The 22,774-nt window shown below is 40.8% G+C and overlaps 1 protein-coding gene across 1 annotated transcript in view; it reads right to left on the reverse strand.

Annotated features, from left to right (window-relative positions):
• The window catches only part of LOC311146180 (potassium voltage-gated channel subfamily B member 2-like), a gene marked incomplete at both ends in the record, with an annotated part of 37,397 nt that extends 15,695 nt beyond the window's left edge, over positions 1 to 21,702 (reverse strand). Inside the window, one exon of the mRNA XM_084182673.1 lies at positions 21,124 to 21,702. Coding sequence (XP_084038799.1) covers positions 21,124 to 21,702 — 579 coding nt within the window. The remainder of the gene's footprint in view (positions 1 to 21,123) is intronic.
• Positions 21,703 to 22,774: the final 1,072 nt, after the last annotated feature.

Below are 22,774 nucleotides of genomic sequence, written 5' to 3' on the forward strand. Positions count from 1 at the left end.
GTTTGGGCTTAGTGGGACTATGATTTGTTTTTCAACAGGACAATGGCCCAACACACCTCCAGGTTGTGTAAGGGCTATTTTACCAAGAAGGAGAGTGATGGAGTGCTGCATCAGATGACCTGGCCTCCACAATCCCCCGATCTCAACCAAATTGAGATAGTTTGGGATGAGTCGGACCACAGAGTGAAGAAAAAGCAGCTAACAAGTGCTCAGCATATGTGGGAACTCCATCAAGACTGTTGGAAAAGCATTCCAGGTGAAGCTTGTTGAGAGAATGCCAAGAGTGTGCAAAGCTGTCAATGGCAAAGGGTGGCTATTTGAAGAATCTCAAATATAAAATTTGTTTAACACTTTTTTTGGTTAATACATGATTAAATATCTGTTATTTCATAGTTTTTATGTCTTCACTATTATTTTACAATGTATAGTAAAAATAAAGAAAAACCCTTGAATGAGTAGGTGTCCAAACTTTTGACACACACACACACACACACACACACACATATACACACATATACAGTGGGGAGAACAAGTATTTGATACACTGCAGATTTGGCAGGTTTTCCTACTTACAAAGCATGTAGAGGTCTGTAATTTTTATCATAGGTACACTTCAACTGTGAGAGACGGAATCTAAAACAAAAATCCAGAAAATCACTTTGTATGATTTTTAAGTAATTAATTTGCATTTTATTGCATGACATAAGTCTTTGATCACCTACCAACCAGTAAGAATTCCGGCTCTTACAGACCTGTTAGTTTTTCTTTAAGAAGCCCTCCTGTTCTCCACTCATTACCTGTATTAACTGCACCTGTTTGAACTCGTTACCTGTTTAAAATACACCTGTCCACACACTCAATTAGACTCCAACCTCTCCACAATGGCCAAGACCAGAGAGCTGTGTAAGGACATCAGGGATAAAATTGTAGACCTGCACAAGGCTGGGATGGGCTACAGGACAATAGGCAAGCAGCTTGGTGAGAAGGCAACAACTGTTGGCGCAATTATTAGAAAATTGAAGAAGTTCAAGATGATGGTCAATCACCCTCGGTCTGGGGCTCCATGCAAGATCTCACCTCGTGGGGCATCAATGATCATGAGGAAGGTGAGGGATCAGCCCAGAACTACACGGCAGGACCTGGTCAATGACCTGAAGAGAGCTGGGACCACAGTCTCAAAGAAAACCATTAGTAACATACTATGCCGTCATGGATTAAAATCCTGCAGCGCACGCAAGGTCCCCCTGCTCAAGCCAGCGCATGTCCAGGCCCGTCTGAAGTTTGCCAATGACCATCTGGATGATCCAGAGGAGGAATGGGAGAAGGTCATGTGGTCTGATGAGACAAACATTGTGGTTTTTGGTCTAAACTCCACTCGCCGTGTTTGGAGGAAGAAGAAGGATGAGTACAACCCCAAGAACACCATCCCAACCGTGAAGCATGGAGGTGGAAACATCATTCTTTGGGGATGCTATTCTGCAAAGGGGACAGGACGACTGCACCGTACTGAGGGGAGGATAGATGGGGCCATGTATCGCGAGATCTTGGCCAACAACCTCCTTCCCTCAGTAAGAGCATTGAAGATGGGTCGTGGCTGGGTCTTCCAGCATGACAACGACCCGTAACACACAGCCAGGGCAACTAAGGAGTGGCTCCGTAAGAAGCATCTCAAGGTCCTGGAGTGGCCTAGCCAGTCTCCAGACCTGAACCCAATAGAAAATCTTTGGAGGGAGCTGAAAATCCGTATTGCCCAGCGACAGCCCCGAAACCTGAAGGATCTGGAGAAGGTCTGTATGAAGGAGTGGGCCAAAATCCCTGCTGCAGTGTGTGCAAACCTGCTACAGGAAACGTATGATCTCTGTAATTGCAAACAAAGGTTTCTCTACCAAATATTAAGTTCTGCTTTTCTGATGTATCAAATACTTATGTCATGCAATAAAATGCAAATTAATTACTTAAAAATCATACAATGTGATTTTCTGGATTTTTCGTCTCTCACAGTTGAAGTGTACCTTTGATAAAAATTACAGACCTCTACATGCTTTGTAAGTAGGAAAACCTGCAAAATCGGCAGTGTATCAAATACTTGTTCTCCCCACTGTATATACAGTGAGGGAAAAAAGTATTTGATCCCCTGCTGATTTTGTACATTTGCCCACTGACAAAGACATGATCAGTCTATAATTTTAATGGTAGGTTTATTTGAACAGTGAGAGACAGAATAACAACAAAAAAATCCAGAAAAACGCATGTCAAAAATGTTATAAATTGATTTGAATTTTAATGGAGGGAAATAAGTACTTGACCCCTCTGCAAAACATGACTTAGTACTTGGTGGCAAAACCCTTTTTGGTAATCACAGAGGTCAGACGTTTCTTGTAGTTGGCCACCAGGTTTGCACACATCTCAGGAGGGACTTTGTCCCACTCCTCTTTGCAGATCTTCTCCAAGTCATTAAGGTTTCGAGCCTGATGTTTGGCAACTCGAACCTTCAGCTCCGTCAACATATTTTCTATGGGATTAAGGTCTGGAGACTGGCTAGGCCACTCCAGGACCTTAATGTGCTTCTTCTTGAGCCACTCCTTTGTTGCCTTGGCCGTGTGTTTTGGGTTATTGTCATGCTGGAATTCCCAAAGATCTCGATTTTGGTCTCATGTGACCACAACACTTTCACCCAGTTCTCCTCTGAATCATTCAGATGTTCATTGGCAAACTTCAGACGGGCCTGTATATGTGCTTTCTTGAGCAGGGGGACCTTGTGGGCGCTGCAGGATTTCAGTCCTAAACGGCGTAGTGTGTTACCAATAGATTTCTTGGTGACTATGTGTAACAGTGTTGCTTCCGTCCCTCTCCTCGCCCCTACCTGGGCTTGAACCAGGGACCCTCTGCACACATCGACAACAGTCACCCTCGAAGCACCATTACCCATCGCTCCACAAAAGCCGCGGCCCTTGCAGAGCAAGGGAAACAACTACTTCAAGGTCTCAGAGTGAGTGACGTCACCGATTGAAACGCTACTAGTGCGCACCGCTAACCAGCTAGCCATTTCACACCGGTTACATATGGTCCCAGCTGCCTTGAGATCATTGACAAGATCCTCCCGTGTAGTTCTGGGCTGATTCCTCACCGTTCTCATGATCATTGGTTCGATTACAGGATCAAAATGGCCAGAAACAAATAACTTTCTTCTGAAACTCGTCAGTCTATTCTTGTTCTGAGAAATGAAGGCTATTCTATGCGAGAAATTGCCAAGAAACTGAAGATCTCAGAGAACGCTGTGTACTACTCCCTTCACAGAACAGCGCAAACTGGCTCTAACCGGGATGCTGACCTTCTAGGCAGAGTTGCAAAGAAAAAGCCATATCTCAGACTGCCCATCTTAATATTTTCTTTTTATTGGCCAGTCTGAGATATGGCTTTTTCTTTGCAACTCTGCCTAGAAGGTCAGCATCCCGGAGTCGCCTCTTCACTGTTGACGTTGAGACTGGGTTTTTGCGGGTACTATTTAATGAAGCTGCCAGTTGAGGACCTGTGAGGCGTCTGTTTCTCAAACTAGACACTCTAATGTATTTGTCCTCTTGCTCAGTTGTGCACCGGGGCCTCCCACTCCTCTTTCTATTCTGGTTAGAGCCAGTTTGCACTGTTCTGCGAAGAGAGTAGTACACAGCATTGTACGAGGTCTTCAGTTTCTTGGCAATTTCTCGCATGGAATAGCCTTCATTTCTCAGAACAAGAATAGACTGACGAGTTTCAGAAGAAAGTTATTTGTTTCTGGACATTTTGATTCTGTAATCGAACCCACAATTGCTGATGCTCCAGATACTCAACTAGTCTCAAGAAGGCCAGTTGTATTGCTTCTTTAATCAGCACAACAGTTTGCAGCTGTGCTAACATAATTGCAAAATGGTTTTCTAATGATCAATTAGCCTTTTAAAATGATAAACTTGGATTAGCAAACACAACGTGCCATTGGAACACAGGACTGATGGTTGCTGATAATAGGCCTCTGTACGCCTATGTAGATATTCCATTAAAAATCAGCAGTTTCCAGCTATAATAGCTATTTACAACATTAACAATGTCTACACTGTATTTTTTTATCAATTTGATGTTATTTTAAATGGACAAAAAAAATGCTTTTCTTTTGAAAACAAGGACATTTCTAAGTGACCCCAAACTTTTCAATGGTATATAGTACACAGCGTTCTATATATATATATATATATATATATATATATATATATATATATATATATATATATATATATATATATATATATACATACATACATACATACATACACACATACACACACAGTACAGTATTTTACTACAATTCTAAGTAAATACCAAATAACCCAAATAATTGGAAAGATACCAGATGTAAGAACATTTTAAACACTTTTAAACAACAAATGTTCAACTGAAACCACTTTAAAGAATGGTGGCTTACATTACATTACAGAGAGAGACGTAGAGAGGGAGTCTGTCATTGTGTGATGAAGAGGGATGGATAAGACAAAGCCTCTGAAAAGCCTTGACTGTAGCCATCGCGTGATGCAGGGATTGTCTCGGGCATGTCAGGATGAACACCCAGTCTGGCCACAGTCATGGCAGCTGACGTCAAGTCAATGGTCATGCAGCATTATGCCTATTGGCTGTGATGGCAGAGCTGCTGGAGTTCTCATTGGTCAACTGTTACCTGAAATAATCACCCACGCAGGTAGGTCAAAGGGCAATTGGGATCGAGTTATGTGAATGTCCATTTTGTCAACACTAACTAAAGTGGCGTAATAGTTGCCAAATGGTATGACCTTTGCACCTTTCCACCTAGGCCTAATCTAAATCCATGCTGCGTCACATAGAAACTTGCACAGGGTAATTAGTAATAACCTTGAGTGACTTGAGTTGCTTTGTACATGAAGAAACAACACAAAAGGCAAAGACTACGCTGAAAAGTTTTACTATTTCAGAGGCAGGACACTGGAGGCCAACATTCATCATTATACGCTTACACATATTTTCTGTGAAAACCACACTAGTGGGCCACTACCATGTGTCTTTGTCTTCTCTATGAAACCACATGGCATTTATGTCATTGAGACCACTGTGCCTTGTTCAGCAAACGCTCTATAGATTCTACCCTCACATTGCTATGTGATAGACTACCAAAGCACTTAATACAGAGTAATTCACTCATGGGCCTTGCGTGCATGTGGTGCATTTAGATATAGTCAAGGTAGACAGAGATCAGTGGTGAGGTTGTGGGGGTGGAAAGAGCAGGATTAACTTCCTTCTGACCTGATCTTTAGATCTGCACAAACGTAATTACGTGAACAGTGATCTGGATACAGAGAAATCGCTAGCCCACGTCTTGAGATGATTCCAGGGCATGCGTGTGCAAACAGGGAGCGAACGCCAAAGGATCAGCAGATACTCAGCCACAAGACACCTTTGTGGCTCAAGTGTAAGGGTGTTCTTTGATACGCTGTGAAACAGTTAAAAAACACCTGTATTGTTCTTCTCCTGCAATACATCCTGGATGGATTTATCCTCCAACAGTCCTGACAGACAATCTTTACCCACTAAAAGAGCAGTCTGTTGCTGCCAAATCTCTCATTAAGCACTGCAAATGACAAGAGTCTCCTCTTTGGCCCTGGAGCTCTCAGTGGAGTTGAACAATTACCATTGAGACACATTTGCTGTGTTTTTATTGAATTTACAAAAAGGAAATAATAAGGTGAATTATAGACAACATACAGTACATGTACAGAATGTTACAGTACTTCATTACTTTCTCAAACCAGATATGTTATATCTACAACAGTTATTGTACAGTATTACAAGATCCATCCGTAGTCTTATACATGAAATACCTTTTTCACAGCAATAACAATTTACAATGTTCAATATAGATTACATATATATTCATATAACACTACAGATTTAAATTTTTTTGTTGTTCCCTCAGGGGACAATAAAGTAATTTGAATTTGAGATCAAATAGATGTAGCCATGTTCTGTATTTGGAAAAGACAAAGGAATCCATTCCGGAGACCCAGTCTAAGACCTTAGAGAATTATACTCTGCTAATCCACATTTTCATTCAAATATGCTGCAACACTAAAGCCCTTTATTCATACACAGAAATCCCTCAAAACAAAACCAAGAGTATGATGATTGATCATGACTCAATCTGAGCATGATGCTCTATGGTTATGAGTGGCGGAGGTGTCCGATACATTAGGTGAGAGGTGGGACTGCGGGACAATGTGGCTAGTACACTGGCTGAGCTGCCTCTGCTGTGTGTCTCTCTGTCCCCACCAGGCTGCATGCATGTGTGACCTGGACCTGCATGTTGCAGTCCTTGGGAACATCTGGCTACTGAGAGGTAAGCAGATTAATTGAAAGATCTGGATTTCCCTCATTAAGCCCTGGCCAGTGCCTTCCTTCCACTCAGTTATGTTTAGTGCTTGGTTTGCTGCTAAACTTCAAACAAAGGCTCTCAGGAAACAGACAAAAACAATTCCAGGGAAGATTGTTTGTAGAGGTTCAATCTGGCAGAACACAGGGATTTGTTCCAGCTATAATCTGTAAAAATAGTTTGGATTTACAGCAACATCTGAGAGGAAATGAACACGTGTGGAAGGCAGAGAACTGTGGCTTAACATCACAAATGTTATGGTTATGACATCAAAGAGAATCACCACTTGTAAAATTTCATTTAAAGAAGATATGTGCAAATTACAGTAAATCCATCAGTCAAACAGTATTACGGTTCCACACTCGCCTCAAACTGACTTCACCTCAAGTCCAGTAGCAATATTGTGATCTGACTGCCAAAGGCGAAATGTAATCAACGAAAATAATTGAGATGAAAGTATGCCTGTAAAATGTATGCCAGTACACAGCCAGTAAAATGAATCCTATATAAAATATTTATTCTGAGCCAATAGCAAAATGGCTGACATTCAGAACTTACTTCCTCTGGGGTATACAGGCCATACAGCAAAGAGATCGCAGTTTATAGATCTGATAGACAACAAGACAAAAAAGCAACGAGACAAACAACACGCTGTAAAATTCCCAAGGAAAGAAAAGGAAATACCACCTCAACGCAAAGGATGTAAGGCTTGAAGGTTAGATTATTTCTGGCAAACATTATCACTGCTGCAGGCCGGCCTCGGAGGGGAAACTAACTCGGCAAGGAAACCCAAGAACGTCTTGATCAATATCAGGAGGTATTTATGGAAAAGTGACATTGGCTGTGTTTTTATATGGGTGATGTAGCTGGAGCCAATCCACCACATTTTTCAAGGAGCTTCTGCTGAGTAAGGGACACAGTGGAGGAGTGCCATTTAATTTTACAGGCCATTGTACAGCAATAGCAACTAGAATATGGTTATATAGCCTACTAAAGACCATAACTAAACCAATATCAAGCCTTATGTGTTTGTATGTGTGTGTGTGTGTGTGTATATATTTTCACTATTGATTAGGGATGTACCACTGGATCGTAATTTAAACCTAAAATATGACACTTTCTTAGCAACGCAATGACACAATTTTCAATTATCAATAGACAGTGAAACTGCATACAGACACTCAAAAATGTATCAATATAACATTGCAGCATCAAGACAATTTGCATAGATTTCACAGTTCATTACTATGGTGACAGACACCATGCTATTACCCCCCAAAACAGGCTTTATTTAGACCATGTTGGCTCAGGCTTTTGTTTCTGACTGTGATCCATGTAGACCAGAGCCCGCTGGATTGTGTTCAGTGAGTTGGTGATGGTGGGATGGTTTCTCTTTGTGTGAGGGGAAAAGGGAGAAGTCCATGATTATAGTAATTAGTCAAATACATGCGCCTGATTGGTCATCACAATATACAGGCCAACCACAAGCTTGGTAATTAAGGTGACATGACCATGTGACAGATTCAGACGACGTGATGAGTGGGCAACCCGTAATTAAACACAGTGTGTAAACTGAACTGATATCTAACCAAACAAACTAAACCAAATGTCCAAGGTATTCTGTTTTAGGGACAAACATTGGACGCTGCAATGGCCACGTGCACGCCACACACTATTACATTGCATGGAGAAGAACAGACTGACACAGCATATCTACACGTTTTTTTAATGTGATGTTTATGTCATCTGCTAATGCAGAGCTAATTTGCATATTAATACTTATTCGATTACTACCCACTCCACAAATAGACTAGGCCTACTCAACTCAGGGCAATGATTTGCAACTATAGTATTTTGGTAACTTTATTAGGATCCCCATTAGCTGTTGCGAAAGCAGCAGCTACTCTTCCTGAGGTCCACACAAAACATGACATAATATATAACATTAATAGACAAGAACTGGACAGAACTACATACATTTAAAAATGGCACACATAGGCTACATATCAATACATACACACAATATCTAGGTCAAATAAGGGAGAGGCGTTGTGCCGTGAGGTGTTGCTTTATCTGTTTTTTTAAACCAGGTTTTCTGTTCATTTGAGCAATATGACATGGAAGGGAGTTCCATGCAATAATGGCCCTATATAATACTGTGTGCTTTCTTGAATTTGTTCTGGATTTGGGGACTGTGAAAAGACCCCTGGTGGCATGTCTGGAACAGATTACCCTGTTCCTCTCATGTGCTGTAGGCCTACATACAGCCTGCTGACTGCTGTCAAATAAATCATATTACACTCACCACCCTCAAGCCATGCAATCAATTGTACACTCTTAGAAAAAAAGGGTTCTTCAGCTGTCCCCATAGGAGAACCCTTTTGGATTCCATGTAGAACTCTCTGTTCAACATGGAACCGAAAAGGGTTCTACCTGGAACCAAAAGGGTTCTACCTGGAGCCAAAAATAGTTATTCAAAGGGTTCTCCTATGGGGACAGCCGAAGAACCCTTTAAGGAAGAACCCTTTAAGGTTCTAGATAGCACCTTTTTTTCTAAGTGTATGATTTTGCAAATAAACACGAAAAATCTGCAGATATAGGATGTTAATTTGACCAAATTCTCAAAACAGGAAAAGAATCCTGCAGCAACAGGAAATGTGAATTATTGTATGGATTATAATTATTTGACATTTTTGTAGAGGTTGAATTTTTTTTTGTTAGGACAAATCAAGTTTGAAAATGTTAAGTGGATATTACAAACTTTAGAAGCCTTTTTAAACCTTGAATACACTACAACCCGCTGGGCACACAAAGTCATTTCAACATGGAAATGTGGGTAATATTTGGTTGAGACGTTGATCAATGAGATTTCAACCTTTTATTAATCCACTCAAAAAGACAGCCAGAAGTTTGTTGAATTCCCAATGTGTTATCACTATGCTTTCAACCATCTATAGTGCCTTCAGAAAGTATTCATACCCCTTGACTTATTCCACATTTTGTTGTGTTACAGCCTGAATTCAAAATGGATTAAATTGTTTCTCACCCATCTACAAACAATACCCCATAAATGACAAAGTGAAAACATGTTTGTAGAAATATTTGCAAATGTATTGAAAATGAAATACAGAAATATCTCATTTACATTAGTATGCACACCTCTGAGTGACTACATGTTAGAATCACCGTTGTCAGTGATTACAGCTGTGAGTCTTTCTGGGTAAGTCTCTAAGAGCTTTGCAGACCTGGATTGTACAATATTTGCCCATTATTATTTTTAAAATTCTCCAAGCTCTGTCAGGTTGGTTGTTGATCATTGCTAGATAGCCATTTTCAAGTCTTGCCATAGATTTTCAAGCCGATTTACACTAAGCCCAGACTGTAACTAGGCCACTCAGGAACATCTTGGTAAGCAACTCCAGTGTATATTTGGCCTTGTGTTTTAGGTTATTGTCCTGCTGAAAGGTGAATTCTTCTCCCAGTGTCTGTTGGAAAGCAGACTGAACCAGGTTTTCCTTTAGAATTTTGCCTGTGCTTAGCTCTATTCTGTAGTCCTTGCCGATGACAAGTATACCCATAACATGATGCAGCCACCACCATGCTTGAAAATATGAAGAGTGGTACTCAGTGATGTGTTGTGTTGGATAACGCTTTGTATTCAGGACAAAAAGTTAATTTCTTTGCCACATTCATTTCAGTTTTACTTTAGTGAGTTATTGTCCACACAACTTATTATGTGACTTGTTACCATAACAAAGGGATTTAATAATTATTGACTCAAGATATTTCAGTTTTTTATTTTTTAGTCATTTGTAAACATTTCTAAAAAAATTATTCCACTTTGACATTATGGGGTATTGTGTGTAGGCCAGTGACTCAAAATCAAAATGTAATCCATTTTAAATTCAGGCTGTAACGCACGTGAAGAAAATACTTTCTGAAGGCACTGTAAAAGCACAACCAAATTCCAATAAAAAAAACAATGTCTGATTTTTGGATTAGTTGTCATCTAAATGTGTTATCACTGCACTTTCAACCATTCAAAAGCAAAACAAAGTTCAAATCTGAATACAACGTCAGATATTTTGTATTTATACAACAACTTAATGTGTTATCACTGTGCTTCATCTAATAGCACAACCAAATGACCTGAATTGCAGTTGAGATTACATTAAAAGTACATGGTGCAAGTTACCAATGCTGTTCAAGATTCAGTGCAGATTATTGCAGCAATTGGGGAAATCTACACAGACCTGCAACTTTTGCATGCTATCTTGAACATGCACGCTTTCTATGATTACATAACAAGACATGTATAGTTACAGTAGGCTAACCTCAAAATGTGGCCATGAATGTGTTCATCATTTTAAGGTTGAATAACTACTGTTACATTAGCCTTAACTTTAGGCTATTTACTGTATTACAAAAAGATTATTGAATTGTGTTTGGTTGACAATATAATAATAATAATAATAATAATAACAACAACAATAATATACCATTTAGCAGACGCTTTTATCCAAAGCAACTTACAGTCATGTGTGCATACATTTTTACGTATGGGTGGTCCCGGGGATCGAACCCACTACCCTGGCGTTACAAGCGCCATGCTCTACCAATTGAGCTATAGAGGACCACAACACAACCAAATATCAACATTTAAAGGATATACAGTGGGGAGAAAAAGTATTTGGTCAGCCACCAATTGTGCAAGTTCTCCCACTTAAAAAGATGAGAGAGGCCTGTAATTTTCATCATAGGTACACGTCAACTATGACAGACAAATTGAGAAAAGAAAATCCAGAAAATCACATTGTAGGATTTTTTATGAATTTATTTGCAAATTATGGTGGAAAAAAAGTATTTGGTCACCTACAAACAAGCAAGATTTCTGGCTCTCACAGACCTGTAACTTCTTCTTTAAGAGGCTCCTCTGTCCTCCACTCGTTACCTGTATTAATGGCACCTGTTTGAACTTGTTATCAGTATAAAAGACACCTGTCCACAACCTCAAACAGTCACACTCCAAACTCCACTATGGTCAAGACCAAAGAGCTGTCAAAGGACACCAGAAACAAAATTGTAGACCTGCACCAGGCTGGGAAGACTGAATCTGCAATAGGTAAGCAGCTTGGTTTGAAGATATCATCTGTGGGAGCAATTATTAGGAAATGGAAGACATACAAGACCACTGATAATCTCCCTCGATCTGGGGCTCCACGCAAGATCTCACCCCGTGGGGTCAAAATGATCACAAGAACGGTGAGCAAAAATCCCAGAACCACACGGGGGGACCTAGTGAATGACCTGCAGAGAGCTGGGACCAAAGTAACAAAGCCTACCATCAGTAACACACTACGCCGCCAGGGACTCAAATCCTGCAGTGCAAGACGTGTCCCCCTGCTTAAGCCAGTACATGTTCAGGCCCATCTGAAGTTTGCTAGAGTGCATTTGGATGATCCAGAAGAGGATTGGGAGAATGTCATATGGTCAGATGAAACCAAAATAGAACTTTTTAGTAAAAACTCAACTCGTCGTGTTTGGAGGACAAAGAAAGCTGAGTTGCATCCAAAGAACACCATACCTACTGTGAAGCATGGGGGTGGAAACATCATGCTTTGGGGCTGTTTTTCGGCAAAGGGACCAGGACGACTGATCCATGTAAAGGAAAGAATGAATGGGGCCATGTATCATGAGATTTTGAGTGAAAACCTCCTTCCATCAGCAAGGGCATTGAAGATGAAACGTGGCTGGGTCTTTCAGCATGACAATGATCCCAAACACACCGCCCGGGCAACGAAGGAGTGGCTTCGTAAGAAGCATTTCAAGGTCCTGGAGTGGCCTAGCCAGTCTCCAGATCTCAACCCCATAGAAAATCTTTGGAGGGAGTTGAAAGTCTGTGTTGCCCAGCGACAGCCCCAAAACATCACTGCTCTAAAGGAGATCTGCATGGAGGAATGGGCCAAAATACCAGCAACAGTGTGTGAAAACCTTGTGAAGACTTACAGAAAACGTTTGACATGTGTCATTGCCAACAAAGGGTATACAACAAAGTATTGAGAAACTTTTGTTATTGACCAAATACTTATTTTCCACCATAATTTGCAAATAAATTCATAAAAAATCCTACAATGTGATTTTCTGGATTTTTTTTCCTCATTTTGTCTGTCATAGTTGACGTGTACCTATGATGAAAATTACAGGCCTCTCTCATCTTTTTAAGTGGGAGAACTTGCACAATTGGTGGCTGACTAAATACTTTTTTTCCCCACTGTATAATGCTTGGATAGTTTCATCTGAGGCACTGGCTTAAACCTATTCTTTAACTTTTATTCTTGGTTTAGTTGGAGACGTGAATCCAACATATCATTTGTTAATTTGTTGACAAGTTAATAGGCTATTTACTGTATTGCAAAAGTTATATTGAATTGTGTTTGGTTGTCAACAAATTCCAGTTTGTCTACATATTAATAATTGATACAGTGCATTCGGAAAGTATTCAGTCCCCTTTACTTTTTCCACATTTTGTTACGTTACAGCCTTATTCTAAAATTGATTAAATCGCTTTTTTTCCTCATCAATCTACACACAATACCCCATAATGATGAAGCAAAAACAGTTTAGACATTTTTGCACATTTATTAAATATAAAATACAGAAATATCACATTTACATAAGTATTCAGACCCTTTACCCAGTACTTTGTTGAAGCACCTTTGGCAGCGATTACAGCCTTCTTGGGTATGACGCTACAAGCTTGGCACACCTGTATTTGGGGAGTTTTTCCCATTCTTCTCTGCAGATCCTTTCAAGCTCTGTCAGGTTGGATGGGGAGCGTTGCTGCACAGCTATTTTCAGGTCTCTCCAGAGACGTTCGATCGGGTTCAAGTCCGGGCTCTGGCTGGCCCACACAAGGACATTCAGAGACTTGTCCCGAAGCCACTCCTGCATTGTCTTGGCTGTGTGCTTAGTGTCGTTGTCCTGTTGGAAGGAAAACCTTCTCCCCAGTCTGAGGTCCTGAGAACTCTGGAGCAGGTTTTCATCAAGGATCTCCCTGTACTTTGTTCCGTTCATCTTTACCTCGATCCTGACTAGTCTCCCAGTCCCTGCCGCTGAAAAACATCCCCAAAGCATGGGGCTGCCACCACAATGCTTCACCGTAGGGATGGTGCCAGGTTTCCTCCAGACGTGACGCTTGGCATTCAGGACAAAGAGCTCAATCTTGGTTTTATCAGACCAGAGAATCTTGTTTCTCATGGTCAGAGTCCTTTAGGTGCCTTTTGGCAAATTCCAAGCGGGCTGTCATGTGCCTTTTACTGAGGAGTGGTTTCCGTCTGGCCACTCTACCATAAAAGCCTGATTGGTGGAGTGCTGTAGAGATGGTTGTCCTTCTGGAAGGTTCTCCCATCTCCACAGCGGAACTCTGGAGCTCTCTCAGAGTGACCATCGGGTTCTTGGTCACCTCCCTGACCAAGGCCCTTCTCCCCCAATTGCTCAGTTTGGCCGGGCGGCCAGCTCTAGGAAGAGTCTTGGTGGTTCCAAACTTCTTCCATTTAAGAATGATGGAGGCCACTGTGTTCTTGGGGACCTTCAATGCTGCAGACATATTTTGGTACCCTTCCCCAGATCTATGCCTCGACACAATCCTGTCTCGGAGCTCTACGGATAATTATTTCGACCTCATGGCTTGGTTTTTGCTCTGACATGCACTGTCAACTGTGGGACCTTATATAGACAGGTGTGCGCCTTTCCAAATCATGTCCAATCAATTGAATTTACCACAGGTGGACTCCAATCAAGTTGTAGAAAAATCTCAAGATGATCAATGGAAACAGGATGCACCTGAGCTCAATTTCGAGTATCATAGCAAAGGGTCTGAATACTTATGTAAATGAGGTATTTCTGTTTTTTATTTTTTCATACATTTGCAAAAAAATCTAAAAACCTGTTGTTTGACTTTGTCATTATGGGGTAATGTGTGTAGATCAATGAGTAAATTGTTTTATTTAATCAATTTTAGAATAAGGCTGTAATGTAACAAAATGTGGAAACAGTGAAGGGGTCTGAATACTTTCCGAATGCACTGTATGTTGGATTCACGTCTCCATCTCAACCAAGAATCAAAGTTAAAGGATACAATCTTATTAAACTTTATTTAAAGTGCATTTAAAGCTTAATTTCATTTGATTTAGTCCTATTCTTTAACTTCGATTTTTGGTTGAGATGGAGTCGTTAATCCAACATATCAATTATTAATTTGTAGACAAACTGGAATTAAAGCCAGACTAAGTCAGTGGCACAGATGGAACTATCCAAGAAGATACATTTCCTTCAAATGTTGATATTTGGTTGCGTTGACAACCAAACACAATTCAATATCCAGTTTGTCTACAAATTAATAATTGATATGGTGGATTCACGTCTCCATCTCAACCAAAAATCTGATTTAAAGAATAGTACTAAATCTAATCAAACTTTAAATGCACTTTAAATAACGTTAGACTTGATTTACTCCTATTCTTTAAATTAGATTTTTGGTTGAGATGGAGACGAACATATTAATCATTAACTTAAATTATGAAATCAACCAAAGCTCGAAACCCTTGGCCTATGTTTATTGTCAATTTTTTGTTGAACACCGGGTTGTTGATGTCTTTGCAAATGCCATATAGGCCTAAATAGTATCATTGATGATATTTGACTTATACAGTATGGTTACATTTCATTTGCTCTGTTAAACCTACTCTTTGGAATGAGTTCGATAGCAACAGTAAATATATTTAAGTATTAAGAGGTCTCTCAATAATCATTCTCACAATAGCACATTGGTAGTAGTCAGTGACAAATATAAAATCTGGGCTTGGTTAAAACCCTAGATGGGAGACCAAATGAATAGCTGTACATCAACTCTCCAGAAGGAGGTGCTGCCCAGCCTATAGTTTTTTTTTTTTTAATAGTGGATATAACGTTGAAGATCTGACGTTGTTTCAAAGGTACAAATTCAAAATATTTTATTTGTCTATGTTGAAAATTGGTTACAATGATGACATAATCCTGTGGTTTAAATTTCACCCTTAAAACAACAGTTGATAACTTTTTTAAAAAATCCAATGTATTTTCTGTGTAGATTCCACGTCACAATACGTTGACAAATAACGTTGGTTCAACCAGTTTGTGCCCAATGGGAAGTTTGCATTTCCAAATTAAGATCCTACATTTGTACATTTAAAGTACATTTATCGATCGCATTATCTTGACTTTCCAGTGTTTACTGAAGAGGATCATCTCTGACTCATTCAATCTGCACCCCTCCAAAAAGTAGGAAGATCAAATTTACAGTAGGTCAAACTACTGTACAACAAATCAAGTCGCCTTTGTTTGGCATCTGAGTAATATTGAACAACCTCACCCAAGAGCGTAACTGATAATTAACACTAGCTCTAAAAAGGTCCAGATGGACCACTGCCATGATGGAATGAAGGAATGAATTTCTCTCAAATTTGCTATAAATCTGGGATAAAAAGGGAGTCATTATTTGAAAGGTTTAACCAGCAGTTTCTAAAAAGAAACGGGAAGGCTCATGCTTAGAATTTTAACAACTGGCTGATATAGTGGAATGTGAAGGGCATTTTAAATTAAATGACTTAACAACACAATGTATCCTGTATATGAAGTGACACATAGTATGAGAAGTGATGGGCTTATTGCTTCCCTGGCGATAGAAAATCAACTAGTTGTGGCTTTTAATATCAAGGTAGTTGCAGATAGAGGAGAGGGGAGGAGGGATGAGAAATGGTTATATAAAGGGCGGCAAATTACCACACATATGCCTGTGGCATTTTCCTGCGCCTCGCACTGCCATGCTTGGATATACGATCTGAAGGTAAAATGGATTATGCTGAGAGGTGCAGTTTCCTTGCCAAGACTCAAAATCCCTCATCCAATATATCAATAACAGGATAACATCCTTGGTGTGAATATACTCCCATTTATACAGTAAATGCCCAAAATATCAAGAGCACTTAAGTTGGGTATTGTGACAGCAAATCAATCAATTTCCATTTGAAAATTGATAATAAAGTATTGCTCTGAGTTGACCAGGTCCCCATGTAACTTTTGTTGACCTTTTCTATCCAGTGGGTAAATTGAGGTGGATTGAAAGATGTCTCTCAATTTAGAATGAGAGGCAGACATCACTCAGTGGGAGATAGATTTCTGTTCAAAACAATCATGGGGAAGCAAAAACTTTGGGGTACAATTTCACCATGCACACAATTCCAATCTAGTCAAGGCTAAGATAACCCTATACTACTATAGTGCATGTCCAGATTGCAACAATTGAGACATATGAGCTACAGGTGAAAAACCTGTACCTCTATTTGAGAAAAATGCCCTTATAACATATTCAGCTCCAATTGAAGGTCAATTGACACAAATGGGTGAAAGAATAGAATTTAAAAAAAAGGCAACACATCAAGTACAGAATTGGGAAAAACGATTCTGGTATCCAAGCATTCTGTCTAACCTGGCAAATGGACAAATGAATCTCACTCAAGCTTTTTAATCATTCGTCAAGAGTAAATTGAGCGTGATAAGGAGACAAGCTCCTGCCATCTGCACTATCTCACAGTCATTAACTCAAATTAACCAGTGGGCACTCAACCTGTATCTATTCAACAAGTACTGAACAGGAACTCATCATGAAGAGAGGAGACTGCTTGTACGTCATTTGCTAATCTTATAGCAGCAGCAAACCCAACTCCAGTAATTGCTTAACAGCTCTACCGCACACGTGACCCCCGCCCGGGCCGGCCGGCATATTGCAAACCCAGCTAGCTGTGAGCAAGACGGTGTGCAGCCTTCGCAACAGTCTATTTGCAGAAGCAGCCTGGGTAAAACCTGCAAAGGAGATTAAGTCTCACTTCCATCACTCCCTACAGTACTGAGCCGTACAACCAGGCCTCAGCAAAACTAGGAACACATACCATTATATAGTAGGCCTACCTGTATGATAACCTGATGGCTTTTATAGCATATAGAAGTATGTTAAAACTGACTGAAGTGTAAGAACTGTGTGTAATTAAGGAGTTGGTGACCAGTACGGGCAGGACACAGCAGGTTGTATGCAGCTGACACTCACATGGAAGTTACACATGCTCTGTGTCAAGGAGTTACTCACATTTGCTTAAGTTTCTAATGTTTGTTTGTATCATTGGAAAATCACACAAAAATATTTTGAGACCCGTTCCAAAAATGTCATAATAAAAAATGTTGATTCTATAGATATACCAAATAAAATACTGTACTATAGGTAATAAACTGGAAATAATATTTTACAGTATTGAACATCCATTGAAGCCTCACAAAATTGTGACTGACACTCCTTCTGGAGTAGTAATTTGATTTGGTCAATGCAAGGCTCCTTTCTGTTCCTGTCAGCAGTTGTGTGTGATGTAATGACAAGAGCCTTGAGTGGATGCTGTGTCATTGTGCTGACCCATAAAATATGATTGACTGGGAGCCAACCATAACATACTGCTCTGTTGTGACAGGCCGGGTATACCCCATGGCCGCTCCTCCAGTATCTCAAGTTGGCGACGCACACAGCTAGTGTCCTTCCCTGTGCCTTATGCTTTTCCATGTCCTTTCTCAGGCCAAATGAGGCAACACACCCTGGCATTACCCCTGTGCTTTAAGCACTCCCTAAGCTCCATGTGCTTCCTTCCGCAAGCCAACGGGGGCTTAGTGTCCGTCATGGGGGGGTAAGGGATGCCCTATCTTACTTCACTGTTCACTCAATCGTTACAAATCACCAAGTTCATTTCACAAAGACCTTTGATCTGATGGTACTGCACCAATCTCTGGGTAGTCAGGTTTCAATGTTACAGTTGAAATAAATACAGTACACGTATGTGAAGTGGAACATGTTTCAGGGTTTGGAACCCGTCAGCTTGAATTACATGATGTCCATAGTGACTCAAATATTGCACAAGGACTAAATGAAATTAAAAGGATTGCCCAGTCGGCATTTGCCCATCTGATTGACAAAATCAACTCAGCATTTGTCTCCATTTATCCATGTTTCTCCATGCAGGCCTATATCAAAGTCACATGCTGTGACCACTGGTACAACTACTGCCTTGCCTAGACAAGGAGCGACCTGTGATGTCACTCTCTGATGAATGCGAGCAGGAACTGACTCCAACCCTTTGAGCAGAACCTAGACAACCACTACATAACACGTGTAACCAATGTTCATAGAACACAGTGCAGTCTGTTGAGTGTCCTGCCGGTTTACTGAAGCAGGATAATGGGGACTGACCAGTGTGTGAGCCAACAGTGGGTTCCCCTGACCATCTGTCACCTCCACCACCTCCTCCTAAAACCTTTTCCTATCAGGCCTACTCCTAAAACTCCTAACAGACACTCTGCACCTCCTCTCGAATTAGGTGACTAAATGTTATTAAAATAAAATAAAAACTTGCACACTGCGCTTGCTGGTATCATGTGTGTTTATTAGCTGAACTAAATCTACTCTCCCTAAAACTCCAGCATGGTTCTTCAGAAAACCTCCTGTTTGTACCATTTGAGGTTGGCAGTGGTGTGAACCGTTAGATGTTTTAGATTCTGCCCATAAAGAGGAACATTTGTGCAATTGTGGGAATACAATGCATTACACTTCCCCACTCTAGTAAAAACAAAGATAAAAGCATGCACATTCAACCGTTACTAATGGGTCAATTGACTGCTTTTCTTGGCCTGAATTCTGGGAAGCACAGTACACACGGTGTACCATTGGGATTGTGTATGCAAGACAAGAAATGAAGCTGCTGTCTGCAAAATAATATGTAACACTTTATCACATTAGACAGATTCATATAAGACCTTAATCCTGGAGACATAGATCCAAGAACTAACTTGAACATAAATACCAAACCATAATACCTAACCTTACACTACAGGCATTTGGTGCCCGAGTTCATATTTGTCCCTTATTAAGCAACTGATCAGCCTATACTGAAATTAACTACACTGAACAAAAATATAAACGCAACATGTAAAGTGTTGGTCTCATGTTTCATGAGATGAAATAAAAGATCCCAGAAATTTTCCATATGCACAAAAGGCTAATTTCTCTCAAATGTTGTGCACACATTTGTTTACATCCCTGTTAGTAAGCATTTTTCCTTTGCCAAGATAATCCATCCACCTGACAGCTGTGGCATATCAAGAAGCTGATTAAACAGCATGGTCATTACACAGGTGCACCTTGTGCTGGGGACAATAAAAGGCCACTCTAAAATGTGCAGTTTTGTCACACAACACAATGCCACAGATTAAGTTTCGAGGGAGCGGGCAATTGGCATGCTGACTGCAGGAATGTCAACCAGAGCTGTTGCCAGAAAATTGAATGTTAATTTCTCTACCATAAGCCTCCCCAGCATCGTTTTAGAGAATTTGTCAGTACGTCCAACCGGCCTCACAACCGGAGACCACGTGTACGGCATCGTGTGGGCTAGCGGTTTGCTGACGTCAACGTTGGGAACAGAGTGCCCCATGGTGGCAGTGGGGTTATGGTATGGGCAGGCATAAACTACAGACAACAAACACAATTGCATTTTATCAATGTCAATTTGAATGCACAGAGATACTGTGACGAGATCCTGAGGCCCATTGTCGTATGATAATGCACTGCCCCATGTCACAAGGATCTATACACAATTCCTGGAAGCTGAAAATGTCCCAGTTCTTCCATGGCCTGCATATTCACCAGACATCACCCATTGAGCATGTTTGGGATGCTCTGGATCGACATGTACGACAGCGTCTTCCAGTTCCCGCCAATATCCAGAAACTTTGCACAGCCATTGAAGTGGAGTGGGACAACATTCCACAGGCCACAATCAACAGCCTGATCAAATCTATGCGAAGGAGATGTCGCGCTGCATGAGGCAAATGGTGGTCACACCAGATACTGACTAGTTTTCTGATCCATGCCTCTACTTTTTTTTTTTTACAGATGCATATCTGTATTCCGAGTCATGTGAAATCCATAGATTAGGTCCTAATGTATTTATTTCAATTGTCGGATTTCCTTATATGAACTGTAACTGAAATTGTTGCATGTTTGTGTTTATATTTTTGTTCAGTATAAATGCATTGGTTAAATACTGTGCATCAATATACAGTATGTGTGATATTATTCATATACTGTATTTGTTTAATGTATCATATCATCTGTACAACACAGAGAGCAGTATGCACTAAGCAACCATGAACGATAATCTTCTGGCTTCTTTCTTATCTGATTACTTCATAGGTTAAAAGAGGATTAAGCTGCTGGTGGCACAATATTCTCTTCTACTGTTTTGATTGAGTTGGAAGTAAAGAGATATCTAAAGACACATTCAATGTGGGACACAAGATCTGTTAATAAATTATTTGATCAAATTCCATATATCTGATATATTGAGATTCACTTCATACAGAGTTTTTCCAGCAGATGCGCTGAAGTTGGAAACGGGTTAAGAGGTCTAGCCCCCCCTCTAGTACTCCCCTACTTTACTGCAACCAAGATCATAAATTATGTTTAAATGGAGCAAATAGAGAGATTCCTGCAGCAGCTATGACACTGTGGGATGGGATGGATTTGGACTGACCCATAGTCAGTACGCCTAAACTCAATGCTTTGGTCTTACCTTAGCAGCAAGAGAAGAGCTAGGCTTCTCAAGGAGGTCCCACAGCTTCTGTCTCTTGTCTGGACAGCAGCCTTCTTCCGGCTCCTCCCCGTCCTTTTCTCTGAGAGACTCAGCCTCCCGCCTCAACTCCTCGTTCATCTGCTCCTTCTTCTGGTGGTACCTGGCCTGGCAGCAGGACTCCAGGTAGATCTCATCTATACCCCAGTAGTCGAGCTCCTGGCCGAAGGATAGGGCGCACATCTCCTCCATCATGTGCAGCTTCCCTGTTCTGTAAAAGTTCAGAATGGAAGAGAACGCCCCTGGGTGCCTATCGAAGAAGTATTCATTATCAGTCAAGCTGTAATCGTCACAGATCTCCATTAAGGTTTCGTGGGTATTGCAGTCTCTGAGTTTACCCAGCCTGGTCCTGGGGAGACGGTCCAGGGTCCTCCATAGGACCTCGTGGACCAGCCCCCCAACATTGATGCGGACTCTTCTGGATCGAGCCTTGGTACGGATGATGTCGATAGGCTCTGGTGGGAGTGAGCCTACAGGACGTGAGTTGCTTTTGGGGATTCCAAAGCCAGCTCTCTCCGCCATGATGGTCACAGTTCAGGTGTTATGCTAGGTTAGGTCAAATCCACTGACCTCTCAATTAGGAATGGGCCCAACAACTTTGAATGTGAGATCAACTTCAAACCGGTTTCTCCATGGCTTCAACTGAAAAAATATATATATAAAAAAACAGGGACACAAATTTTACCATTAGTTGAGGACAAATGTGCATCTGAATGCATTATCATTTTTGAATACCTGTTTTTTAAAAGATCCACATCAGTTTATAATGACTACATCTAAGCAGTGACATAATATACTTACTAGTACTCATCAATCCTGGTCATGGGTACCCACAGGGTGTGCAGGCTCGTTGTGGCCCAGTAGGCCTCAACTAATCAACACGCCCTTGACTAGTTGAATCGGGTTTGTTAGTATAGCATGAAAATCCAGACTGAATTCAGCTCCTTAGCGTGACTCAGTCTAGATTTCCAGGCAAGTGTTAGTACATTGCTGGAACAAAATCCTACACACCCTGTGATTCCCCAAGACCAGGATGGAAGAACAATATAGCCAATCCATTAAATAAATGTTATGTGAGCTCACGATATTGCAGAACCACCCTAAAAAGTTATTATTTATCAAATCAAATAAAGATTCAAGTGCTCTATGCATTGAAGGCAATAGCCCTAAGCATTAATGTGATTGTGTTGGCTAAAGTTAACCATAAATCCCACTGCAAGTAGCCTATTACACTTAGCTACACTCTTAGAAAAAAAGGTGCTATCTAGAACCTAAAAGGGTTCTTCGTCTGTCCCCATAGGATAACCTTTTGAAGAACCCTTGTTGGTTCAAGGTAGAACCCTTTTGGTTCCAAGTATAACCATTTTGGGTTCCATGTAGAACCGTTTCCACAGAGGGTTCTACCTGGAACAAAACGGGTTTTACCTGGAACCAAGAAGGGTTCTCCTATGGGGACAGCCGAAGAACCGTTTGGAACCTTTTTTTCTAAGAGTGTAGGCTATTGTTCATGACTTCATAATAGCCTCCAGGCTATTTATACAGGAAATTCTAGGGCACTCGTTTGAACCAACTTACAGTAGATGTGTCACTTGGA

The sequence above is a fragment of the Coregonus lavaretus genome, assembly GCF_964263955.1.
Source record: "Coregonus lavaretus genome assembly, chromosome: 19".
NCBI lineage: Eukaryota > Metazoa > Chordata > Actinopteri > Salmoniformes > Salmonidae > Coregonus > Coregonus lavaretus.